This window comes from Pseudonaja textilis, chromosome 1 (assembly GCF_049901715.1).
Source record: "Pseudonaja textilis isolate UNSWEBS1 chromosome 1, rPseTex1.2, whole genome shotgun sequence".
In the NCBI taxonomy this organism is placed as follows: domain Eukaryota; kingdom Metazoa; phylum Chordata; class Lepidosauria; order Squamata; family Elapidae; genus Pseudonaja; species Pseudonaja textilis.
The window spans coordinates 158,382,783-158,407,783 of record NC_141990.1 but is presented as its reverse complement, the minus strand read 5'-3'; the positions used below and the strand labels follow the sequence as shown (position 1 = coordinate 158,407,783).

The following is a 25,001-nucleotide window of genomic DNA, read 5'->3' as shown; positions in this document are numbered from 1 at the left end:
ACAAAAACACAAAAATAGCTGCTACTAAAAGTTGCAGTCAGTCGCAGATCAGCACCTTGGTAAGCCTTTTCATGTTTCTTTTTTTCAGTTTCGATATATTGTTCTGAGGCTCCTTTAATTTTCTGGACCCAGGCAGTTCTACGAGAATAAATAATTTTGTTAAAGGATAATAATATAGACAAATTCCTTGTGAGTCTAATCACATGTGGCCAATAAAGCTATTCTATTCTGTTCTGTTCTGTTCTGTTCATAACAAAAATAACGTAAGAGATTTGACTTCATCTGAACACAAATTTGTGAATGTTACATTCTAATTTCATTTCTAATTATTGACTCCTGAAAACATACAACATATAAGAAATTTTAAATATGAAATGTATAGTAGATATCTAGATGTATTGATCAATATGTTTGTAGCCATATAACAAAATAGAGCAAATTTCTCTATTTTCAGTATCATTTATTATAGAATGTTAAAGCTGCAACAGACTATTTAAGGGATTTTGTATGCCAGTTTCCTTTAAGGTAATTAGCATTCTCTTTACTTTCATTATATTTGGTTACAGAGAAAATGAATCCTGGAATTTCTGCAATTCATGAAATTACCACTCTATTTTTTAAGTATTAAGATACAAAGTCAAAGTATGCAGCCAATTTGTGATACACCCTTGTGTTTGAACATTTTGTTTTCAATTGTTTTATCACGCCTTTTGGATACAAATAAAAGATTTACTACAGTCAAAGAATCCAAGAACAAGCATAAAAACAAAAAAGAAAACAGCATACATTTTGACATTTCATGGGAAAGAAATTCAGAAAATGTTTCATTCCTTTTTTTAGACATGAATTTGGAGGCTCACCTTTCATTTATATTGTCTGTTTTCAGTGTGTAGACTCGGTCAATATGGGAGATGTGGAAAATTGGCTCATCACTAGAAGGGTCAGTTGGCAATTTCACTAGGACTTCGTTAAGAAAAATAGGCTGGAAGAAACAGATTTTGATTCAGTTAGTTCAAACATTTCAGCAAAAAGTGACAGGCTGATTAGCAAAAAGGGATTGAAAAACTTGCTAATCTGAAGAGGCTTGTTTTGAATAAAGGTTTGTATCTGAAATTAGGAATGATTTTGAAAGAAGCCAACTATTCATGCAAATAACATTTAATTCAGTGCATCAATCTTTTCTTTAAAAAAAAAAGCTGAAGGAATTTGATAAGCATAATCACTTCACTTATTATTTTCTTTTTAAATCTGGCATTCCTTCTGAAGAACCTATTGTGCCCATAAATTACATTTTATTTTGTTAAAAAATAAAAGTGTTGAATATAGCTCTATACATCTTAAGCAAGGAGAATAAGTTTAATCTTCACATGAAGTATTCTCTTGGAACTCCTTCCCAAGTATATATTTGTTGTTTCATCTCTTGCAAGGAATGATGACTTTCATATTTAGATGAGCCAAAGGAATAGATAGGCTTCCCCAGAAAGCTTGACACAGTTGAATAGCCACAGCACACAGCATCCATGTGCTCATAGCCAAGAAAAAACATGCCTTCAGAAACTCACCCAAATTTGAATGCATAAAAATAAATTTAACAACATAAAAATAAAACTCAGCAAGACTTCCATAACTGGTATGGCTCTTTAGCTTTTCTTATGAAGGAAAGAAAAGTGTTAAGCGCACCAACGTGCCTACCGTCCCTGTCCTATTGTTTCTTTTATATTTTTTTATTTTTCTTATATGTATCTATGTATTCATAACTATGTTTTTACTTATACCTATTATCTTGTAAGCAATTGACAAATAAAAAATAAATAAAATAAGTATGCTGCTGAAATTAGGCTAAATAATGATATTGAATAGAGCAACCTTGTTCTTAAAAAAAAGCCCACAAATAGGTTGCATTGTGCCTCTAACCAATGTTTAGGCAGTTTAGAAAAAATAAGTCCCATTGATACAGATAATTACTTTATCCACAATCTGACTTTTGATTAGTAAATTCAAAACTATTATTGCTAATTAGAAGGTGTCATGATACAATTAACACTAGATGCATATTGGAAGAAGAAAATTACAGGTTAAAAAACAATGTATTTCTATTCCTAGAAATCCAATTTCCTCCCAGTTGAGATAACTTGAATTCACTCACCACTTTGTACATTTTAAACTGGGAATTTGATTTGGGACTGAACAGTTTCTCTGATCCTGTAGAGACGAACTGCTTCACCATGTAGGTGAGAAGGAGGAAGTCATTGAAGAGAAAACCATAGAGTTCTTTGTTGCTCTTTGTCTTATAAAGCTTGCCGCTGTGCAGAAGTTTCCGTGGTCCCAAACAGTTGGTCAGTGAGTTGAAAACCAGTTGCTGGGAGAGAGAAAAAATGATGAAAAGCACACTGATTTTCTTCACTATATAAATTATTCCACTTAAAAACCATGTTGCTTTGAAACTAGAGAACAAGAAGATAAACAATTTTATATGATATGGTACTTATTTTATCAACGGTTAGATAAAAAGACAAAGAAGTAGACTAGGAAATTTTATAATAGAAGACTAATAGATTGATATAGAACATTATATAAAAATATATAACCATTGGACAAATGCATAATATAAATGTATAATAAAATCTAGAATATCTCATATAAAATGATGGAATAATAGTTTAGTCAAATGAATGATTAATAACTGATAAATATATAACCATATGTTAGATTGACAACGTGAGAATCTATACAACCTATGAGTAAGGACTATGAAAGGATAGCACAAAAGATTTGTAACCAACTGACACACTGTATGTATATAACTGGAAGATGGTTTTATGTTTTTTATGTTTTGTCTGTATGTTTGTCTTAAAAAAATTAAAAAAATATATAAAAAATCCCCATGTTGCTGATATCATGTCTTATTATAATTAGTCCTAGCAAATGATTCAATTTTCTCAATTTGGAATATGACATTTTTACATATTTAGTATCTATGAAAGGCTTTTAATAGGCTTTGAATTTTGCTTTTGTGTTCTGACAGGCTTATTAAAGGTATAATGATACAACATTCCTCTGAACATTTCTGGAACTTGAACTAATTATTTTAGAAGATGTAAAACATCTTTCTGTAGCCTTGGGGTTTTGTTCTAAGAGAAGTCATTTCTTTTAATTTTCTTAAAAGGCATGCTTCTCATTCATCTAGAAACAAATCAATGTTTCAGAATGGATAACTATTTGCAGAAAGCATTATTATAGAGCTTGCGTATCCTGGGGCAGTGCATGGCTCCAGTATTTCTTTCATTGCCATTGTGACGTAGTTGTTCCAAGAGTTCATTAAATCAGCGTCATTTCCTTTTTTAAAAAAAAAATAATTCTTGTACATCTGGTAAATTCTTGTATCTACATTGCCTATATAATGCATGGATGAATGTATTAGGTATGTAATTCAGATACGATATCTAAGGATTTAGGAGGTGTTGACTAACATTTCTTCCATGCCATAGGAACTATGCAATAGCACATTTGAGTTGGATCTCTTGACACTGAGCCCCAATTACCTCAACAAGTCCTTCGCACTGGACATGGGACTGTATCCATTCAAGTCTGTCTGAATTCTCCTTCTCACGCACCCCCTCATTCACCTGGGAACACAATTCTTCAGCACGCTCAAGAGCCTGCTTCAGGTTATTGTGATCGGGGTGAGTTTCAGGGGTATTCTCCAGAATCTGGTTGCAGAAAAAGACAAATTAAGTCACGGTTTAAGTAAAAGGCAATATTGAGAAAAAAAAACACCACCCATTCTTATATTTCCATAAATATATTTGGTGTGCTGTACTCCCCCTTCTACAAGAGGCAACTTATTCAGAGATTCAGAAAGAGAGCAACCAAGGTACTCACACTCTTGATGAGCAGAGGGTAGCGAGTAATTCTCTGCATTGGTTTCAAGAGAAAGCTGGAGAGGGGCATGCCTTTACAGCGGGGATCTGAGGCCAATTTCTACAAATTTAAACAAATTTGAAACAGAAACATAGATTTTTATAGAAATATAAAACATCTCTAGCTTCTGAAAAGTTTATAACAGTTGATTTCCTATGTTTCATAGCCGCTGGTGCCTCTATTTTACAGAAGACAATATCTTAACTTTTGAAAACTACAATAAAGCTGCTTTTCATGAAATCTGAGAGTTGGGCAAAATACCAGCCTTATAGTTACCTAATACTGAGGTTTTTCATTTTAAATGTATCAAAGGGCTTTCATAATTCAGAAACTGCATGATTCCCCCCAGCAGACGTATGCATACAAAAAGATAAATAATAGGATAAGACTGGGAATCATGTCAATTGGTTCCTAGAATGACAAAAGCTGCAAATGCACAGAATAAAACTACATAACGAAATAATGTAACCTAACTGAAGGTGTCTCAGTTAATTTAATATTTCCTTCAATGTGATAAGTACTTTTTTTTTATAAAGGAAATATTGAAAGAAGGCAGGCAGATAACTGCTTATTGATCTAAATCATGTCATCATCTTAGCACCATCCACAGGTTACTTGTATATGTCAAACCTGTAACATGACAGGTGTTTGTACATGCATCAACATGTACTTACAAATTTTGCCCTTTCACCCTTTCCACTAATCACTATGCACCATGCTTGTGAAACTGCTAACAGCTCTACATTTTTACAGTGAAAAAAAAATGGCTTGAGTCAAATTTATGGATATCAGAGTAATTTTAAATATACCACTACAACAAGTTTTACGTGCTATTGTAACTGTCAGAAGGGGCATCTTTGCTTTTTGGAGAGGGAGTCAAGGCTTGCTTCTATTGTTCAAGCAGAAAAAGCTACTGTTACACTTGCACAGGCAACCCAAGGGGAAAGGAAAGATAGTGAAGAGTTACTGAATAATCGCCTACTTTCAAAAATTCTTTGAACTCTGGCTCTTCATCTGTTTTTTGCTGTAACAAGGCAGCTCCATTAAGCTGGCAGCTGCAGAATCGAATATAGGCTTGCATATGGGATAACTGAGCAGCCAAGATGTCACCAATCATCTGTACCGGCATCTTTTCTCCCCCAGTCTTCTTACGTACCCGAAGGGCTCTGGGAAAAAAAAAATCCATGGGAAAACAGATTGATTCCAGAAATTCCAGAAAGATGAAGCTATAAAAGGCCTTGCAAACAAGGTTTTCTGTTTCACAAGACACTGTGGGAAATTGGAGGGATGTGGATCTGGCAGGCACACCAAATAGATAAAATGCGGTCTCTCAGAACTTGCCAACTTGGAATTTGAATACTTTGCAAAATGGCTGTCTTGGTGGGCTTGACAATATACAAAGCTTTTATTTAGCAAGAGGAACACTGACAATCAATCCCATCACTCGGTCAATCTAATTTACAATCAAAAGGCCCAAAAGCAAATTACAAATATAAACTTAGCATTAGATGTCAATGACTCATCTTAATGTCCAGACAAAACATTGGATTATAGTCCTCTGTCATTTTTATCTTATAATAATGCCTCTGGAATCTGTGGGAGTCCCAGAAAAATTCTTAGAAAATTCTGCTTGAGGCTCACACACTTATTTTATTTAAAAAAAAAATCTAAATCAGAAAGAGAAAAACAGGGCATGAAGCCTGGAATGTGCCAAAGGAGGTATCTATGAGCACCCTGGAATTCCCAGTGTCTCATTAGGTGCACAGGTTGTAGTTTACCCTACATATAATAATAATCTCTTCCTAGTTTAGGACCTTTCATATAATGGAAAACAGTGAGCAGAGGCAATCAAAAGGAGGGTCCAGTAAGTGGAATCCTGGAACTGCAATGAAATAAGACTGTGAATGCCAAACTAAGAACCTTCTCCCTTCAAACTCGTATCAAATCAGGCAATAGATGGCAGAAAAAAACAACAGAATAACATTAAGGAAGAAAGCAGAGATATATGCTCTTTATATTTTGGAGAAAATTTAAAAACTGAGGTAAGAGGTACGAACAGATAACTTGTGCCTCCATTCAACAATATAGGGGTGGATAGGGATTAACTTAATGATATGATTGCTGTTTTGGGTTGAGGCATTTAGCAGGACAAAAATTACCAAAACAGTAGTAGTACTTACTTCAATAACTTTGTATTACACAATATAAGCTCTTTCCAGTTGACGAAGATTAATCCCATTTCGGGTTCCGAGAGACAGCCTGCTTCAGTCATTTGTTTCTGGAAAACCTACAGAGAGGAAGAACAATATTAATGATAGTTGTGACTCAAATCATAATTGGCTCAATAAGTAATAATTTATTAAATATTTTATTTATTCTTTCTAGTGCACTCAAGCTGTTTGTCTGATTTTTTTTTTCAAAATATTTCACATTGTTGAATTAGAGTAATCAGATGCAAAGAGGATTGTCATCTTACTCTTCAGGTTATCAATTTTTGGGAAAAAAATACAACTGCAGATTCTTTCTCTCCTGTAACACTCTGATAATAGATACTAAACTTCTTTCTAGAAATTCTGGAACTCCATTTTCCATTTCACCTGATGAAAAAAAACACGATTCTTTCAAATCTGTATATTTTTCCTGTGGAAGATGAACTGATTTTAGCCATTCTTCTACCAAGGGGATCAAATATTCTTCCTTGATCTGACTGAATTATTATAATTCCAACAGTATTCAGAAAATAAATTATACATTTTAGCAATCAGGTCTATAGTAATATGCCAGCAAATAAAATACATTACATTAATTTTCTCCAAGTGTGGTATATAAATTTGATCCTCCTTCCACTGAAATTCCCTTTCTTGCATATCTATCATTATATCTAATTTTGCATTCATATAATTATAGTCTTTAACTTGTTCAAATTCTGAGTCATATTTCATCAATCATCTAAAGACACAGCATTGTTTCAAATTTCATATTGTAAGGCTTTCAAATTTAATCAAATCTCTAAGTATTCCTTTTGTTTCTTCAGTTCTTTTTAATACACTGCTCAAAATAATAAAGGGAACACAAAAATAAGACATCCTAGATCTGAATGAATGAAATATTCTTATTAAATACTTTGTTCACTACATACTTGAATGTTCTGACAACAAACTCACACAAAAATTATCAATGGAAATCAAATTTAGCAACCCGTGAAGGTCTGGATTTGGAGTTACACTCAAAATTAAAGTGGAAAAAAACACTACAGGCTGATCCAACTTTGATGTAATGTCCTTAAAACAAGTCAAAATGAGGCTCAGTAGTGTGTGTGGCCTCCACATGCCTGTATGACCTCCTGACAACGCCTGGGCATGCTCCTGATGAGGTGGCGGATGGTCTCCTGAGGGATCTCATCCCACACCTGGACCAAAGCATCCCCCAACTCCTGGACAGTCTGTGGTGCAATGTGGTATTGGTGAATGGAGTGAGACATGGTGTCCCAGATGTGCTCAACTGGATTCAGGTCTGGGGAACTGGAGGGACAGTCGATAGCATCAATGCCTTCGTCTTTCAGGAAATGCTGACACACTCTAGCCACATGAGGTCTAGCATTGTCTTGCATTTGGAGGAACCCAGGGCCAACCGCACCAGCATATGGTCTCACAAGGGGTCTGAGGATTCTATCTCAGTACCTAATGGCAGTCAGGTTACCTCTGGAGAGCACATGGAGGGCTGTGCGGCCCCCTAAAGAAATGCCACCCCATACCATTACTGACCCACTGCCAAACCAGTCATGCTGGAGGATGTTTCAGGCAGCAGAACGTTCTCCATGGCATCTCCAGACCCTGTCACCTCTGTCACATGTGCTCAGTGTGTGAAGAGCACAGGGCGCCAGTGGCAAATGTGCCAATCTTGGTGTTCTCTGGCAAATGGCAAACATTCTGCATGGTGTTGGGCTGTAAGCACAACCCCCACCTGTGGACGTCAGGGCCTCATACCACCCTCATGGAGTCTGTTTCTGACTATTTGAGCAGCCACATGCACATTTGTGGCCCGCTGGAGGTCATTTTGCAGGGCTCTGGCCCTGCACCTCCTGTCCCTCCTTGGACAAAGGCGGAGGTAGAAGTCCTGATGCTGGGTTGTTGCCCTCGTACGGCCTCCTCCATTTCTCCTGATGTACTAGCCTGTCTCTTGGTAGCGCCTCCATGCTCTGGACACTACGCTGACAGACACAGCAAACCTTCTTGCCGCAGCTCGCATTGATGTGCCATCCTGGATGAGCTGCACTACCTGAGCCACTTGTGTGGGTTGTAGACTCCGTCTCATGCTACCACTCGAGTGAAAGCACTGCCGGCATTCAAAAGTGACCAAACCATCAGCCAGAAAGCATAGGAACTGAGAAGTGGTCTGTGGTCACCACCTGCAGAACCACTCCTTTATTGGAGATGTCATGCTAACTGCCTATGCTTTCCACCTGTTGTCTATTCCATTTGCACAATAGTATATGAAATTGATTGTCAATCAGTGTTGCTACCTAAGTGGACAGTTTGATTTCACAGAAGTGTGATTGACTTGTAGTTACACTGTGTTGTTTAAGTGTTCCCTTTATTTTTTTGAGCAGTGTACAATATAATTCATTTGCAATATTAAAATGAATGTGGAAGAAGAGGTCGTTATAAAAATAAAAGTATTAAGAAACTGTCTTATTAATAAAATCTTTAGTTATATAAATGATTTCTTTCATCTGTGCTTTCTTTCTGCTTTCCTTTTCATAAAAATAAACAAAGTATAATAAAGATAATAAATCTGGAAGAATTCTTTTTTTTTTGTATTTATCCCAAACACTCAGTGTGTTGCTCTTTATTATTTCTTGTAAGCTGCTTGTTTCTATTTCAATCAATTCAGGGATATTTATGCATGCCATCTAAAAGTCCAGCTTCCTCCACAGAGATGTCCAGCCCATAACAAGTTACAGTTCAGTCTGTAATCTTCCTTAGGCAACTATCTTGATAATAAAATTAAAATTTGGAGTTGCCAGTTTTCCTTTCATTTCATATATATTGTTGAATTTAATCCTTGCCTTGTTTTTAAAATCCATATACCATTTGATAGTTTATTTATTTATTTATTTAGTCAAACAATTATTAGATAACAGGTATAAGTATAAACATGGTTATAAATACATGAAATGGATACGAATAAGAAAAAAAAGAAACAATTGGACAGGGACGGTAGGCACGTTTTGGTGCGCTTATGCACACCCCCTACAGACCTCTTAGGAAAGGGGTGAGGTCAATAGTAGACAGTCTAATGTTGAAGATTTGGGGGTTTGGGGAAGAAACCACAGAGTCAGGTAGAGTATTCCAAACATTGACCACTCTGTTGCTGAAATCGTATTTTCTGCAATCAAGTATGGTGCGGTTTATCTTTAGTTTGTATCTATTTTGTGCTCTTGTGTTGTTATGGTTGAAGCTGAAGTATTCATTGAGAGGTAGGACATTGCAATATATAATTTTATATACTATACCTAGATCGAACCGAAGGCAGCATAGTTCTAGGTTGTCTAGGTCTAAAATTTCAAGTCTGGTGGCATAAGGTATTCTGCTACGAGTAGAGGAGTGGAGAACTCTTCTTGTGAAATATTTCTGGACTTTCTCAATTGTATTAATATCAGATATGTAATGCGGGTTCCAGACTAATGAGCTGTATTCAAGTATTGGTCTAGCAAATGTTTTATATGCTCTAGTTAGTAGAGTGATATTACCGGAGAAAAAGCTATGCAGGATTAGGTTAACAACTCTTAATGCCTTTTTGGCTATGTAGTTTTACAGTGAGCTCAAGCACTTAGATCTTTTGAGATGAGTCTTCCAAGATCCTTGACAAAGTTTTTGTCATCAACAAGATCTTAACTATTCAGGTTGTATTTTATTTTTTGATTTTTTTTACCAATATGTAAGATAGAGCATTTATTGTTGAGATTTGAAGTTGCCATTTGTTTGACCATTCTGATACATAGTCGAGGTCTTTTTGAAGGGTAGCAGCATTGTCAATGATGTTGAATAGCTTTACATCGTCAGAGAAAAGAACGCAGTTGCTCTTAATATAATCACAGAGGTCATTAATATAGAGCATGAAGAGAGTTGGTCCTAGAACACTGCCTTGGGGGACACCACTGTTGACAGGTATAGGATTTGATAGGATGCTCCCAATTTTGACCATTTGTTGCCTGTTTGACAGGAATGCTTCTATCCAGTTATGCAGGTGTCCAGAGATACCATAAGACCTTAGTTTTAGGAGTAGTTTGTCGTGTACCGCTGAATCAAAGGCTTTACAGAAGTCTATGTAAATTGCGTCAATTGCTTTGCCCTGATCAAGTTGTGTAGTCCATATGTTTTTACAGTGCAAGAGTTACAGGTTACAGGACAGTTTCCTTCTGAAACCAAACTGTTTATTAGAGAGTAGGTTGTTTGTTTCTAAGTGGAGGATAATGGATTGGATAATTATTGATTCCATGACTTTACAGTTGACGCAGCATAAGGAGATTGGTCTGTAATTTTCAACTAGGCTGGGGTCTCCCTTTTTGAAGATGGGAATGACTGTGGCTAGTGACCATAGATTTGGCAAGGAGCTGGTCCTGAAAGATTTTTCAAAGATTATGCTTAGAGGTTCGGCTATGGCAGTGGATAGCTTTTTTAAGAAGTAGGCACAAACTCCGTCCGGTCCAATAGATAAAGATGGTTTTAGATTGCATAGTGCTTTTTCAACATCGTCTTCTGTAAAATCGATATGTATTAGATTGTTTATGCCAGTCATTTAATGTCTTGTTTTCAATATTTATTTAAATCATTCCAATGATTTCAAAGGAGACATCATATGATAACTAAGCCAATCACATTTTGAACAAGAGATAATTCTCTCTGGAGTCCTTGGTGCTCTTTAACTTGGTATTTGCAGATGTTTCATTACCAAAGTAACATCATCAAGGCTAGTAAGTGTGGGTTTGCTCCCTGTTTATATATAGTAGTTTGTCCTGCCAGTGACGGGGGGGAGTATGGCTTTCTTCTTGATAGTTCTTTGTTTAGACTATTGTTTTCTGCTAGATTGATTGCCTGCTTATCTGAGTGTTGGCTGAAGGATGCATTATGGTCTTTTTTTCCTTCTTCCCTTTTTATTGTCTCTTTTGAATGGTGTGTAAATGTGGTTTGTTATCTGTGTATTTGTTGATGGTTGATTTGTCTGAAAGCCAAACAAAATATTACACTGCATATTCAAAAGATTAATATGTGTTTTTACTGTATAAAGTATGGAAATCCTCAGGGCCAATGATTCTTACAGTACAGCACTGAATGAGGTATGCATGCTGTTTTATTTATACTAGGTGGTCAGTTCTCACCAGACCTTCCAATTTAATTAAAAGCAATGAAAACATTTTTATACAGTCACAACTTTTCTTTCCAAGCAGATCTTACCTCCAAGACAAGTTGAAGGTCATCCATGTATTTTTCCTCTGTTTGGATCAACTCATGTATATAACCCTGCTTCTTCCTTTCCGTGGGTTGCATTGTGTCAAGACTCTGGAGATCAGCACACCCTATAAAATTAAGCATTTTTAATCATTTTGAGCTTATTTGTTCAATACCACATAGGCAATGAAAATTCTCAGTGACTCTTTTAATGAATAAAAAAACCCAAAACTGACTCTGATATAGATGTATAGAGCACGCAAAACACACACACACACACACACACACACACTTTCTGATGTCTGCATGGTTCTCATCAAGGGTGTAATTTGCAGTTTTCATAGTTAGGAGTTTTGCTAAGTTTATTTTATGGTCTGCTTCTGAGCTGTCCATGTTACAGCACAATTTTATGTTTGTAGTATATTCTGTTCTATTCAACATCACTGACTTAGAAACTTGGCACCAGCGGCTGACTCTTGCTTCCCTTGGCCTGCAAAAGGTTTCTCTCCCCTCCCCCTAATTTTTTTTTATTTAAATAATGTATCTGAAGCAATATAAATCGTATATTCAAAAAATCCATTTTTAATTTTTTTTTTATAAAATTCCAGAATTTTATCTAAAAAAACCTCAAAAATTACAATTACAAATACTTAGAAGTGATTAATGGCAGTTTTATGCCAATACGGAGGGTCATCAAATACAAAAATATCAGAAAAATATTCCAGAAAAAAACAATGATGGTCTGTACTGGATAAAGGATATACATCTATATATCTATAGATAAATAGATATACAGGAACTCTCTCTCTCTCTGTGTGTCACACATACAAATCAATGAAAAAAAAAAGACTTATGACCTTTTTTCACAGTTACAACCTTTCCAGCATTCCCATGATCCCCATGATCATGTGATCAAAATTCAGATGTTTGGCAACTGGTTCAGCTTTATGACAAATTGCAGTGTCCCAGGTTCATGTGATCATCATTTGCAACCTTCTGACAAGCAAAGTCAGTGGGGAAGCCAGATTCACTTAACAACCAGGTTACTAACTTAGTAACTGCAGTGATTCACTGAACAAATGTGGCATGAAAAGTCATAAAATGGGACAAAATTCAATTAACAAATTTCTCACTTGGCAACAAATTCTGGGCTCAATTGTAGTCATAAGTTGAGGATTCTCTCTCTCTGTCTCTCTCTCTGTGTATGTGTGTGTGTGTGTGAGATGAAAAATACCAGCTTACATGGTTCTCCCCCACTTTTATATTCACAACAAAGCTTTGAGAAATTCAGGTGAATTAGGGTCAGACAGTGAGCTTCATGGTAAAGCGTGAATTCAAACCTACCCATTCTAAATCCAGGAGAAAATGTAATGTTAATTTTGCTGAGCAATTTAAAGGTTTAGATTATTTCCTAAGCTTTTTTTTTAAGTAACCATAAAGACCTTTAAAACAGGTATTTCTTTAATCATAGAATTCCACAACAGCATCATTGGCCACAGCATTAGACTGTCTGGCTGAGAATTATGGAATGCCACCATCAATCCAAGTGAGTAGAGAAATCTCTGTGAATTAACAAATGGGCCAAAGGATGTGGGCAGGTCCTTTTAACCTATGCCACTGGTCTCCCTAATAACATGATTACTTGAGAAAGTAGCACTTAGAAGTGAGAAATGAAACAATTTAAGAAGGAAGTTGACAATCTGTAGCATCTGCTAGGAAAGCAAAAATCAGCAATGCATACTGTGTTAAAAGACTTGGCTTTGCAGAGACATATGTTTGTATCTTAAATTTAAAACTAGTCTTGATTTTGTTTAGAGATCAATTTTTACAAGTTTGATCCCAGTTTAATAATAACTTCCTTCTTACATTCTGGGAATTCTCTTTTGATGAGAAATGAAACCCTGTGCTGAATGAACATGTTTAAATTGATGTTCGGAATGACTTCTCCTCTATCACACACCAACAATTGATTAAAGTATAGTTGTGATCATCTTCCAGAAGATTTGAGTGATTGGTTGGTTATATAATGAAGGAACAACACAAATGAATAATTTATGGAAATGTATCATCAAACCTGAGAATGGTTAACTGTGCTGAAAAGAAATCACACATCATAAAGGTATTCTCTGTGTGTCTCTTTAATAAAATATTTTTGCATAGTTATTTCCAGTGTTCAAAAAACAATGCTCATGCACAGCATAGGGCATAGGCTGTGTTTGTATAGCAAAACACTGATCATTATTCCACTGCTTTAATACTAGAAAGCCTCAAAATACAAATATCAAAACAGCACACAGCATAGTGATATTTAGGAAACAAACAATAATGACAAGAAAGCAGCATTTTGTGGTAACAGCCCAAAACACCACTACAACTGGAAGTCTGTCAGCACTGATTGACTTTAATAGAAAAATAATACAAGTCATAGGACATATTTTAGCAAATACTGGTTTGTGCGTTTCTGATAAATCACACATTGGGTAGTACAATTCATTTGTAAAAATAAAAATCAAGAATTCTAGAACTTTTACATTCTTTTTGCAAACAGAAAAAATAGCATTGTCCCAGCTATCCATTCAAAATGTCAAGAAATCACAAGCTTTTCTCTAAAAACTTTAAGAAAGATGAATATTAATTTCTAAGTTAGGAAATCCCTCATTAGTTCCATTTCTGGAATGGGGACAAATAATATGTTGTAGCAAGTTGCCTCATATGCTTTAATACTGTTATCTATTTTTGATCATATTAAAAAACCTTAGCCATCCAAATAAAACAAAACAAAGCTATTCATCTCTAAAGCTAAAAACCACAATTTATACAGCAATCTCTGAATGCTTAAAAACTTGGACTCTATCATAATAGTCTCCTTTTTATTTTAAAAATGCATGTGGCAAAGAAAACTATTTTGCAACTTTTGTAAATTGGGATGTTGAACTTAGGAGAAGAAAATTTCCCCCATTTTATGTGACTTTTGTTTTGGGTTAGTTTCTCAGAATCCTAATTTGGAACCCTACTCAAATAATTTGTTGTATAATACATTTTAAAAACTATTCCTTTGTGAAATTTTAGTAGGTATAACTCACTATAACCATACACAAATTTTATGTACGTTTCTGAATTATTATTTAGTTATGCCATGATCTACTTGGGCCTAGCTTTGTTAAGATATTAATATACTAGAAATAAAATTATAAATACAGAATGAATTCTCAATAAAACAGATGACTATTAATAAATAATAGCAAAATACTTAGCAGCAAAAGTCTAAGCATATCAAACATTCTTATTAATGTCAATTAATATTTTGTACCTCTTTTGAGCTATATTTTGTACCTCTTTTGAGCTATAACGTTACCACTTGCGTTAAAATATATTTTATCTCTGAAGATTCTTAACTTATAGACTGACAAAAACATCTTTTTTAAAACTCACCCTACTGGTACACTAACCATTTGTTCATTCTAACAGTAATAAACATTGATAAATTAAGTCCAAGTAACCAAAGCCAACACCCTTTACTCTTACTAGGAAATCAACCAGACATTATTTGAACTATAAAATATGGTTAAATTCATTTCTGCAACTGATAAGCCAAGGATGAAAAACCTGCAGTCCCCAGTACCCTGAGATTACAGGTAGTCCTCACAACAGTTCACTTAGTGACCATTCAAAATTACAACAGCAGCGAAACTTATGATCATTTTTCATACTTATAACTGTTGCAGTGTCCCAGGGTCATGTGATAATCTTTGGCTACTTTCTGACAAGCCAAGTCAATGGGGAAGCCAGATTTACTTAACAACTGCGTTACTAACTTAACAATTGCTGTGATTCACTTAACAACTTTGGCAAAAAAGGTCATAAAATGGGGCAAGCCTCATTAACAACCATCGCACTTAGCAAAAGAAATTTTGGGTTTGATTGTGGTCGTTAAGTCAAGGACTACCAGTGTATCCAACTAAAATTTAATGGCAAAATAGTTCAGCTGCACAATTTCTACTCCCACTCCCCTTCCCATAAGCACAGAAAGCACAATGCTTCCATTTTCTGCCATTTAAACTCCTCAGGCCTCAGAAACAGCCTGAAATTGTACCAAGTTTAGCTTAATGACTTTTTAAAAGTAGAAATGAGCAATAAGCCCCTTGGAAGCTTTCTGCTCACATTCTCATCCTTAAAAACTGACATAAACAACCAAAAACCAAAACTACAAAAACTCTCTGTTCCTGTATTTATTGGCAGAGAGGTCTCGCCTAGAAGCAAGGAGAAATTTTATGACAGTGAGAACAATTAAACAATGGAATAACTTGCCTTCTGGGGTTGTGGATGTTCTATCACTTGAGGCTTTCAAAATAGACTGGACAACCATTTGATCAGTATGGTATATAACCACTGAGCAAGGAGCTGGGCCTCTGAGGTCTCTTCCAAGCATATGATTCCATGTTCTACAATTTTGGGAGTTCTTACACAGCAGAAATCTGAGGTCTACCAGGAGAATGATATACTTCTTTTTGTTGTTTTTGTTGCCATTTTGGTAAACCCCAAAAAGTGGGTAAGCACTCGTCTTGCTACTATAAATGGCTGGTGAATTATATCTTGGCAAGAATTAATTAACAGAATTTAATATTTGGTTTCTTTCTTAATTTGGAGTTAAGAATTGTAAGAGTTCTTCTGGTTGGCAGCTGCTAAACTACAACTGTGTTTTTCAAGAAAAGACCATCATGTACCTTGATTAATGTATTAGGTCATATGATAAACATTAGTATGGACAGAAAAAGAGACTCATCAACTTAATCTTGAGCTATTTGCAGATCTTCTATTGTTAATAATAATATAGAGATAAAATAAATATTTATTTTGTAACTTGATTCAGGTACCTAACTGTTCTATTTGGTATGAAAGACCCTCCTCCTACAATCCATTACTTCATACTAGTAATAAAGGCATCAGTGATTTGACAAGCCTGTTATATTCATTTAAATAACAATTCTAAATACGTTTATCAGAGATTAAGCACCATTGAACACAATAGCTTATTTCAAACTAAGTATGCAATGACTGCACTGTGAGGCAATGGCGCTAAAATTTAGAAAATAAACCACTCATTAAAGGATTCTGGGATTTTAGGAATATTGGAAAAAAATGGATACGGACTCCAAATTAAATATCTAATCTTGTACAGAAGAAATTGGGAACTTCTTTGAATCTAAGGACTGAACTAACTTTCATACTGGTGTCTGTAAACCAACAGGGTGGGGGTTGGGTCACTCCACACAGTCCCAAATCCCACCTAACATATGCTCACATGCAAATACACCTCCTGGAAACAGGGCAACTAACTGACTGCAACACAGCATAACTATCCAAGACATCTAGAACTGTTTAGAAGGCAAGACAAGGCTATCTTTACAAATGGATATGAACTACATCAGTGGGGAGAAAAAAAGCTTGATTGTCTGGCCAAAAAGGCACCATGAAGTGAGGTGATAATTGTGATTGTTAGCCAATGCTAATGAGAGTGAAAAAAAGAAATTAACCAAAAACTTTGGTTAAAAGTAAAAAAATTTTAACTACGAAATTCCCAGAAAGCAATACAGTAGTAAAAAAAAAAAACATTTAGTAAAGTTGCTGGGAATTTAAAAAAACGCTTTAGGTTTTTTTTTTAATGTATCTGTAAAAATGGGGCAATGGAGGGCAACTGTAGAATCTATTTATCTTCTTGGTCTTTTCAATACTATTTGTTGGTAGTAAATATGCAATTTTCAGTGGTGTTTTTTCTTCTTCAAAATAAATCAAAAACATATATTTAATTTGCATTTAAAATCCATATAATGGGCAAGGGGAGCCAAAAATGTCACCCTTGCCCACTACATTATTACTGGTATTATTCTATCATAATATAGTGTTCTTTCGAAGATTTTTTAAAGAAAATTCAGCCCTAGGCACAAACAACTAGAATGTGATAATATGCTGTTTCTAAAGGTCTTAAGGTATCTGGTCTCCAAAAGGCTTCGTTTAATGTTGAAAGACCCACAATGCCATGTCATGCTCCTCTCTTGCAACAAGCTCTTTCCCCTCACAACCAGGATCTGAAATGCTCTTAGAAGGCTGATAATGCCAGGAGCATTGAGATAATTCCCTTAAGTCTCCCAGAGTTGAAAAGGTTCTTTTTGCTGCTCCATCAATCCCACAACCACACGAACTATCAGGACCAATGAGAGGGAAGGGAGGGTGGGCAGAAGGAAGAAGGAGTGTTACAGTTTTGGGAATTCAAGAAAGGGAGGCTTCTCAGACTTTCAGCAAGGTTCCAAAAGAAATTTCTCTCTCTCTCAAAAAACAAAAACAAAAACCCCACCTGTGTCCAGCTTTTTAAAAAATTGTTACTCTCTCCTTTAAGAAGTGTATAGTATTTAGGGAAGAATCTTTCCAACTTCTGTAGCAAAAGCCACTTTTTATATATGTGTTTTAGGTGAAACTAAAGAGCTCTAGTATATAACATATATAGACATAACAGTGATATAAAGTGCCTTTAAAACAACACATTTTATTCTATCTCTGCTCTGTTTTCCCATAATAGCATTGTCATTGTGTACAGGATCATACATGAAGTGCATAGTGAGAGATCAACATAGGAAACATATGATGCTAATCATGAGAACACAATTTCCCACGTGACAGTACAAATAGTAGGTCTTTGTGTGCCTAAAGTTGCATTGTGCCAAGAGATAGCTTGGCCTAGCATTCTAATAATTCATTATTGTTCCTAAATAAAGAGAGTAGAGAAAACCAGATTCGAGAGTGCAGAAAGCCACACAAAGACCCACTAATCAGTTTGCATAAATGAATTGTAATTGTACAGCATAGAACAAAACGTGAAGTCTTGAGTGGATTTAATACTGAAGCGAAGCAAAGAAATCGTTTCAGAGATCTGAGCAGGCTGTCCACCCTGCCGCCATGCTATAGTCAAACTTGTATAGTGGGTCTCTGAGGTGCTTTCATACTGGAAGACAACAGTGGGTCCTTGAAAAAGAAGAGAAAACAAAATTAGGGATAAATGACTATAGTAGAACATAAGAAGCAGTACTGTCTTAATAACCAATATTCTAAAGACAGAATTAATATGTTTTTAAAAAAATATTTCTGATAATTTAAAACTATTTGGAAACAGGACACTGTGTTTAAAACTGCCAGATGTTGTAACAGTTAATTTTAAAAATTAAACTAACATAAGGGAAAATAAAATCAAGCAGCAAGGTAATTTCTTAGAATATTCACTGAACTTGTGATAGGTAAACTTTAAAGTTTCAATATTTACACCTGATCTTAATCAAAAGCTCAGAAGCAATGCTTATTTGTCAAACCTTCTATCCCACCAGGACTGACGTATCTTCCCAGATTGCCTGATTCTGTGCTTCTATTTCTTTTATTCATCCCACCTACCACTGAACATTAATATTAATTTTGGTGATATTCACTATGACCTGCATTATATTTATATTATTGTCATGTTATCATTGTATTTTATGCTTTTTTCAGATATCTGCAATTTTAGATGTATATGTTTCTATGTAGTGATTTCTGGCCTAAAAGCATGATAAAGGTTTGTTTTTGTGGATTTAAATGCTATTTACATTCAAAATCTGAGTTACATATGTTCAAATTACATAGTACCACTTATCAAGAGCATAATTAAACAATTATCAACAGACATTGCCGCATTCATCTATTTCTGTGGGCCAATGAGTTCAACACTAATTTCAAGAGATAAAATGGGCATCAAAATGACTTAATGAACATTGGTGAAGGTAAAAATGGTGTTTAACCCATTATGACTACATGTCCATGTAATTTCCGGAGTAACAGTATGGAAGTGGTTGGCCATACTGCCGTTTCTTTAAAAATGTTTTTTTCAGTTTCCCCATCAGCTTGCAAGTACTAATTGTATCTGATTAGATGGTACCATTTGTTGTTGAGAAGCACATAATTAAGATATGTGCTAATATTATATTAAGTTATCCATAAAATTTGGGAGGGAAGACAGATTCCAGCAAGATATTTTGGCACTTCAGTATTAAATTAAGGTTTTTTTCACTGACACAAACTTTTATGGGTAGAATGAACAGACCCAGAAATAGCATATTGTTTCCATATGGTGCTATGTTCAGATTTTACTTAATGAGCTATAATGGATAAAATGAAATGTAATATTCATATAATATACAGAATGGAAGAAAAACTACACTTTTTAAAGATGTATATGCATATGTATATTTACATGTATGTATGTGTGTTTATAGGCATCCAATACATGTCAGCACTCAGACCTTTGCTGCATTAAATATGCTACCAACTCTTTCCATGTTCATATCAAAATATGGAGAGAGGTGGAAAATACCAGCAGTCTAGGGTTAAAACCTTAGTGTACCTGGAGTGTGTGTGTGGGATAGTGCTGAAATCTTTTCTAGAGTAACTACATATTTCTAAAAAACAGGTTTTCATTTTGAAGTAATGCGATGTAAAGCCAGCACTGAAGTTCATACAAGCCAAATTATTAGGGTAGAATATAAGTAATTTCTAACAGTGCATAATATATACAAACCAGAGACATTTTGTTTACAGCAACTTCCTTCTTGGTATATGCATAAAAAAACAAACCAAAAACCCAATATTATGATATGGTGATGACTTTATTTATCTAGAAAGTGTCCCTATGTAAACAAATGACAAATTTGCAATTGCTGTAAAACGGGGGTATCAAACTCACAGCCCACGGGCTGGATGCACCACACACTGGCCATGCCCACCCCCATTTTAGCAAAGGGGAAAAATAATCATGATATGTCAAATGACGACAATGTGACGCTGCGAGTTTGACACCCCTGCTCTAAAGGAAAACAATCTGGTCCACGCACAAATATAAGACTGGCCTTCTAGAAGAAGATTAAAAATGCCAGGAAACCTTATCTTGCTATTATCTCAACGTAGAAACATTGGCTTATCCAATTACTATGGTGCAGCCCAATTTGTTAAATATGTTAAATCTAAAAGTATGAACTACATTGTTAACTGTGTTAAAAGCTAGAAACATCATTCTAACCATGTAGGAAATAATCCAAATTTCATATCAAGGAAATATTTCAATTAGGCCAAATCACAATAACAAAACAGAAAATGAGCATTCATGTCTTATTGATCAAATGGTAAACAAAGCAAAAATTAGAGGAAAGATACAAACAGTGAATGCTGAAGCCAACACTATTCCAGTTATTCATAAGCTGAGACATAAGATTATATGTATACACATTAGATTCTATCAAGCATTTTAATTATATTAGGCTACATATGGAATTATATCTAGAACAATTCTTGATCTCCCATTTAAAAAACAAAAGATAAAATCCTGCTTCAAAACTATCTCCATCCCTTGTCAAAACACAGATTTCTTAATAATTGGAAAACCAGAGTAATAAAAAGTTGATAACCTCCATATTAATAAGACTGATGTCAAGAAATATTATGTAAATGAAGGCGCTGTATACTCTGAATAAGTCAGAGCTTTAACTTCAGTACAGAGATGACTCCAAATAACCTCACTTTGACTCTCTTTGGTACTAGGTGGGTAGAAAGAAACTTTGACAAGTTTTCAGGATTGTTATTTCGTTGTTCAGTCTGGTATATTGGTTAAGGCACCTGGCTAGAAACCAGGAGACTGAGAGTTTTATTTCCATCTTAGGCATGAAGTCAATCAGGTGACCTTAGGCCAGACATATTCCCTCAGTCTTGGGAAGCAGATTAGTGCAAACATTGCCAAAAATGTTGTTAAGAAAACTGCAGTAAAGTTGCCAGGAAACAAAAAGCTAATTTGATGGCACAAAAAACCCCAAGCCTACAACAATAAGGTAGCATTCCTGGAAGCTTTGTAGGGTTTGTTTTCTGACTTGGTCTATCTCAAAGATCTGATGGATCAGATCTGTGAGGTTGGAAATTATGAAGCCTATATTATAAAATTTCTTTGATGCTTTCTTTTTAAAAAAGGAAAGAAGGCAATAATCCGGGGTGGGATTCTACTGGTTCTGTCCACCTCTTGACAGAGCAGCAGACAGACAGCATACATAGAAGCAGTTCTATGTCTGCTGCTGTTTTGGCCCACCCACCCGCCTGGGCTCTTACCTGACCTTTATTTCCTGCTTTTTCAACTGCAGCTGCTTTGTGCGACACAGCTGTGGTTGAAAAAGCAGGAAAACAGGGCTTTCCCAACCGCTGCGCACTTGCACGCAGCGCTGTTCAGCTGTCCAGGCAGCACAGCAGGTCATAAATTGCACGCGCCTGACGCAGAGCAACAGAACCGGTAGTTATATCGGTCAGATCCCATCCCTGGCAAAAATCCATACTTAACTCTGAGGAAAATTGGACTAGGTTATATTATGTTATCTGTGCAGTATGCCCATTTTATTATGTTACTTATGTTATTATTTTGATTTTATTATATTGTTTGTAGAGAAAATTTTCTGCACTGAGAATTTTTTTGACTGCAGCAGACAGTAGTCTATTGCTAGTCTATTGCTTTCTTACTCAAATAGCTCACACCTCACAGGAAGAGTTCAGTATAACATAATTGGAACCAGGTGGTAAAAAATTGATGGATACTTAATTGAGCTTTCCAAACAATTTCCTTAAAAACTACTGCCATGTTTAAAAAGGCACAAGTTCCACAGCAATGTATCTCAATGACTAAACTATTTTAGTCATTATTTTTAACCCTGCATTCTAAATAACTCAGCATTTTCCTGTTGAAGAAATATATGTGACCGTGCAAATGTACACCTATATTGAATGAGGTATCTGAATTTATTTCATACCAAAGCATGAATACAGAGAAATTCAATAACTACTTAAGCAAGTTTTACTTACACTGTTGACTTGGATCAGAGTCTACAGTCATCTTCACATAGTTTGAAGGAAAGAGGCCATAAACACCATTGATTTCCCCTTGCCACCAATCCATATCTTCTTTGTTCATTACATTTATAAGGTGCCCCTTAGAAAAAGTGAGCTCATCTTCATTGTTTGCTGTGTAGTCATACATTGCTATCACTTGACACACTAACAGAAACAAAAGAAATGACAAAGGTTCTTCAGGTCACCAACAATAACTATTCCACTACTCGCAACAATCACCATCCTTTCTTAAAAATTTACAAAACAAACTATTTAAATTTGTGCATGTTAAATATTTACATTTTACAATTTAAAATTGTTCTAATTCATAAATAGCAATCTTATTTTCAATGGCTCAGTTCTGTTTCTGAGTTGAAAAGTTTCGACTTCTGGATTGACTTATCTCAGCAATTGCGGATCTGACCACTCTACACTCAATTTTTAAAAGAAGCCATCAAGTATAGAACTGTAAAAAAAAAAACCAGTTGAAATAAAGGGTGTCTTCTTTTGATAGTGAAGTGTTGGCGAAAATCATTCATGAATACACTTCCAATTTTCAAATAACGGCAATTGCAGTCATAATTTGCGAAGGTAAGCTTTGCTAATTATAAATTGCTAAAATTTACAAATGTAGTTTTCTCTTGCCCGCTTATTTATTACTCATCTTAATAAATAGTACAAATGCTCAGGGCATTTAATATGGAAAAATGCCAGATTTTTTTCCAATTAATTCTTAAAAGAAAATAAATTATTTTATTTAAATAAATTTCATTTAACTCAGAAATGTAATTTATTTTCCTAAATTTACTTGCTTACTTGTATACTGTTTCCTCCAAAGATTCTATTATATTAATTATAATAAATTCAGTAAATATACATTCCACATTCTGATGCAACAAAATTCAAACATGTACAAATACAACACATACTTCCTAGTCTAATCCTATCTTTATTTTGCTTTACTTTCATTCTCAAACTGCCCTCAGAATAAAATTTTGTTTTTTTCTTCTTCATAATGTACGAAGCCCAAAACTTTATAAAATTCAAATAATTTGGCTATAATGCATAATAAAGTATTTTATGATTTTATCGTAACTCTACATATCGATGGTTTTATGTAAAATCTGAATATATATATATATATATATAGAGAGATAGAGAGAGAGAGAGAGAGAGAGAGAGAGTGAGTATGTCAAAGAAATCAAAGTAACACAATAAACAACTACATTGAAATGATGTACCAAGAACAAAATATAACGACAAATAAAAGAATAAAACTGAAAATAATACCCAAGTTATATGGCTTGCACCTAAAACTATGAGAACCTATAGTTTATTGAATATATCACAATTGCATGGGTTCCCACATGAGTCTAAGTCATAAAGCATAAGTTACAAATTACAATGGATGAAGTCACACGGTATGCTAAGCTAAAAAGAAACACTTTGGTTTTACCATAAGGTAGGAACTCATCCCTCAATTAGAAACAAGTTTTTATTGCTCACCTGGATGAACAGCTGGCATAGTCTTTTCATTGCTGGGACCCAACAGCTTCACATGAGTAGCGGGAAACCATCCTTTTTGTCTTTTTTTCCCTCTTGCCTGAAAAACACAATTGGAAATCCAAAATCTAATGTCCTTTTACTTGCATACTTTTAACTTTGCTGAGATTGGCAGTAAGAGTCAGTCTTTTATGTTTTCTTGCTCTGCCCTATGTACGAACCATGGTCTCAGATTTAATACCTTTATTATTCATACATTTTGGGACAGCTGGATTAACAAAATGTGTTCTTCTTCTACTAGTGGATTGATTTGCGCCAGTAAGGCAGAAGAGTGCTAAATTCCTCTCAACAGCAGATGATGCAAGAGGGATACAGATCTAGTTTTTGATAGATAAGTGCTTGACATGTCTATTTGCTTATTCCGTCTTGTTTTCATTTATATTTAACTACTGTGTATTGCTTTTGGTTTCAATCAACCAATGAGATCTCCTTTTTTCATAAATTTTTTCTTCTTGAAATAAATGCAGTTTTGCTCTCTCTCTCTCTCTCTCTCTATATATATATATATATTTTTTTCTGAGGTTCTCATGGTATTTGTATGTGGATCTTTGGTTGTTCGGTTTTCTCCGCATAAGATTCGAGGTATCTAAGGCAGCGTTTGATGAAGTCTCATTCATCATCTTCAGGCTTGTGTCTTCGGCTCTGAGAAGCACAGAGCCGAAGACACAAGCCTGAAGATGATGAATGAGACTTCATCAAGCGTTGCCTAATACTCAATCTTACGCGAAAACCTGAACAACAAGATCCATATATATATATATATATATGGTATTTGTATGTGGATCGAGTCGGAACGTTGAGTCTCATTCAAACCTGAACAGCTCCCACCAAGATGGCTGTCTCATTGTAGTTTGGCTGTGTTCTGATAACCAACCAATCAGACACAGCCAATACCTACCAATATATCTCACATCTATGTGACTCATATATATGGAGCCAACAACAAGATATATATATATATATATATATATATGTGGAGTTTTCGCGTAAGATTCAAGTTTAGGCACTTGATGAAGTCATTCATCATCATCAGGCCTCTGTCTTGGCTCTTGCCAGAGAAAGCTTTTCACTCTGAAAAGCAAGAGCCAAAGACAGAGGCCTGATTGATGTTTGAGAAAACACAACAAGATC

The 25,001-nt window shown here is 35.1% G+C and overlaps 1 protein-coding gene across 4 annotated transcripts in view; it reads right to left on the bottom strand.

Moving 5' to 3' along the window:
• Positions 1-25,001, bottom strand: part of ITSN2 (intersectin 2) — a 71,591-nt gene that overhangs the window by 4,796 nt on the left and 41,794 nt on the right. For all 4 annotated transcript variants that reach the window (XM_087919424.1, XM_087919422.1, XM_087919425.1 and 1 more), the window contains 10 exons: positions 23,814-23,910; positions 22,281-22,472; positions 11,379-11,500; positions 6,102-6,208; positions 4,904-5,087; positions 3,883-3,981; positions 3,543-3,710; positions 2,147-2,359; positions 861-982; positions 56-138 (listed from right to left, as the gene is read on the bottom strand). In XM_087919424.1, the coding sequence (XP_087775550.1) occupies positions 56-138; positions 861-982; positions 2,147-2,359; positions 3,543-3,710; positions 3,883-3,981; positions 4,904-5,087; positions 6,102-6,208; positions 11,379-11,500; positions 22,281-22,472; positions 23,814-23,910 (1,387 nt within the window). The remainder of the gene's footprint in view (positions 1-55; positions 139-860; positions 983-2,146; positions 2,360-3,542; positions 3,711-3,882; positions 3,982-4,903; positions 5,088-6,101; positions 6,209-11,378; positions 11,501-22,280; positions 22,473-23,813; positions 23,911-25,001) is intronic.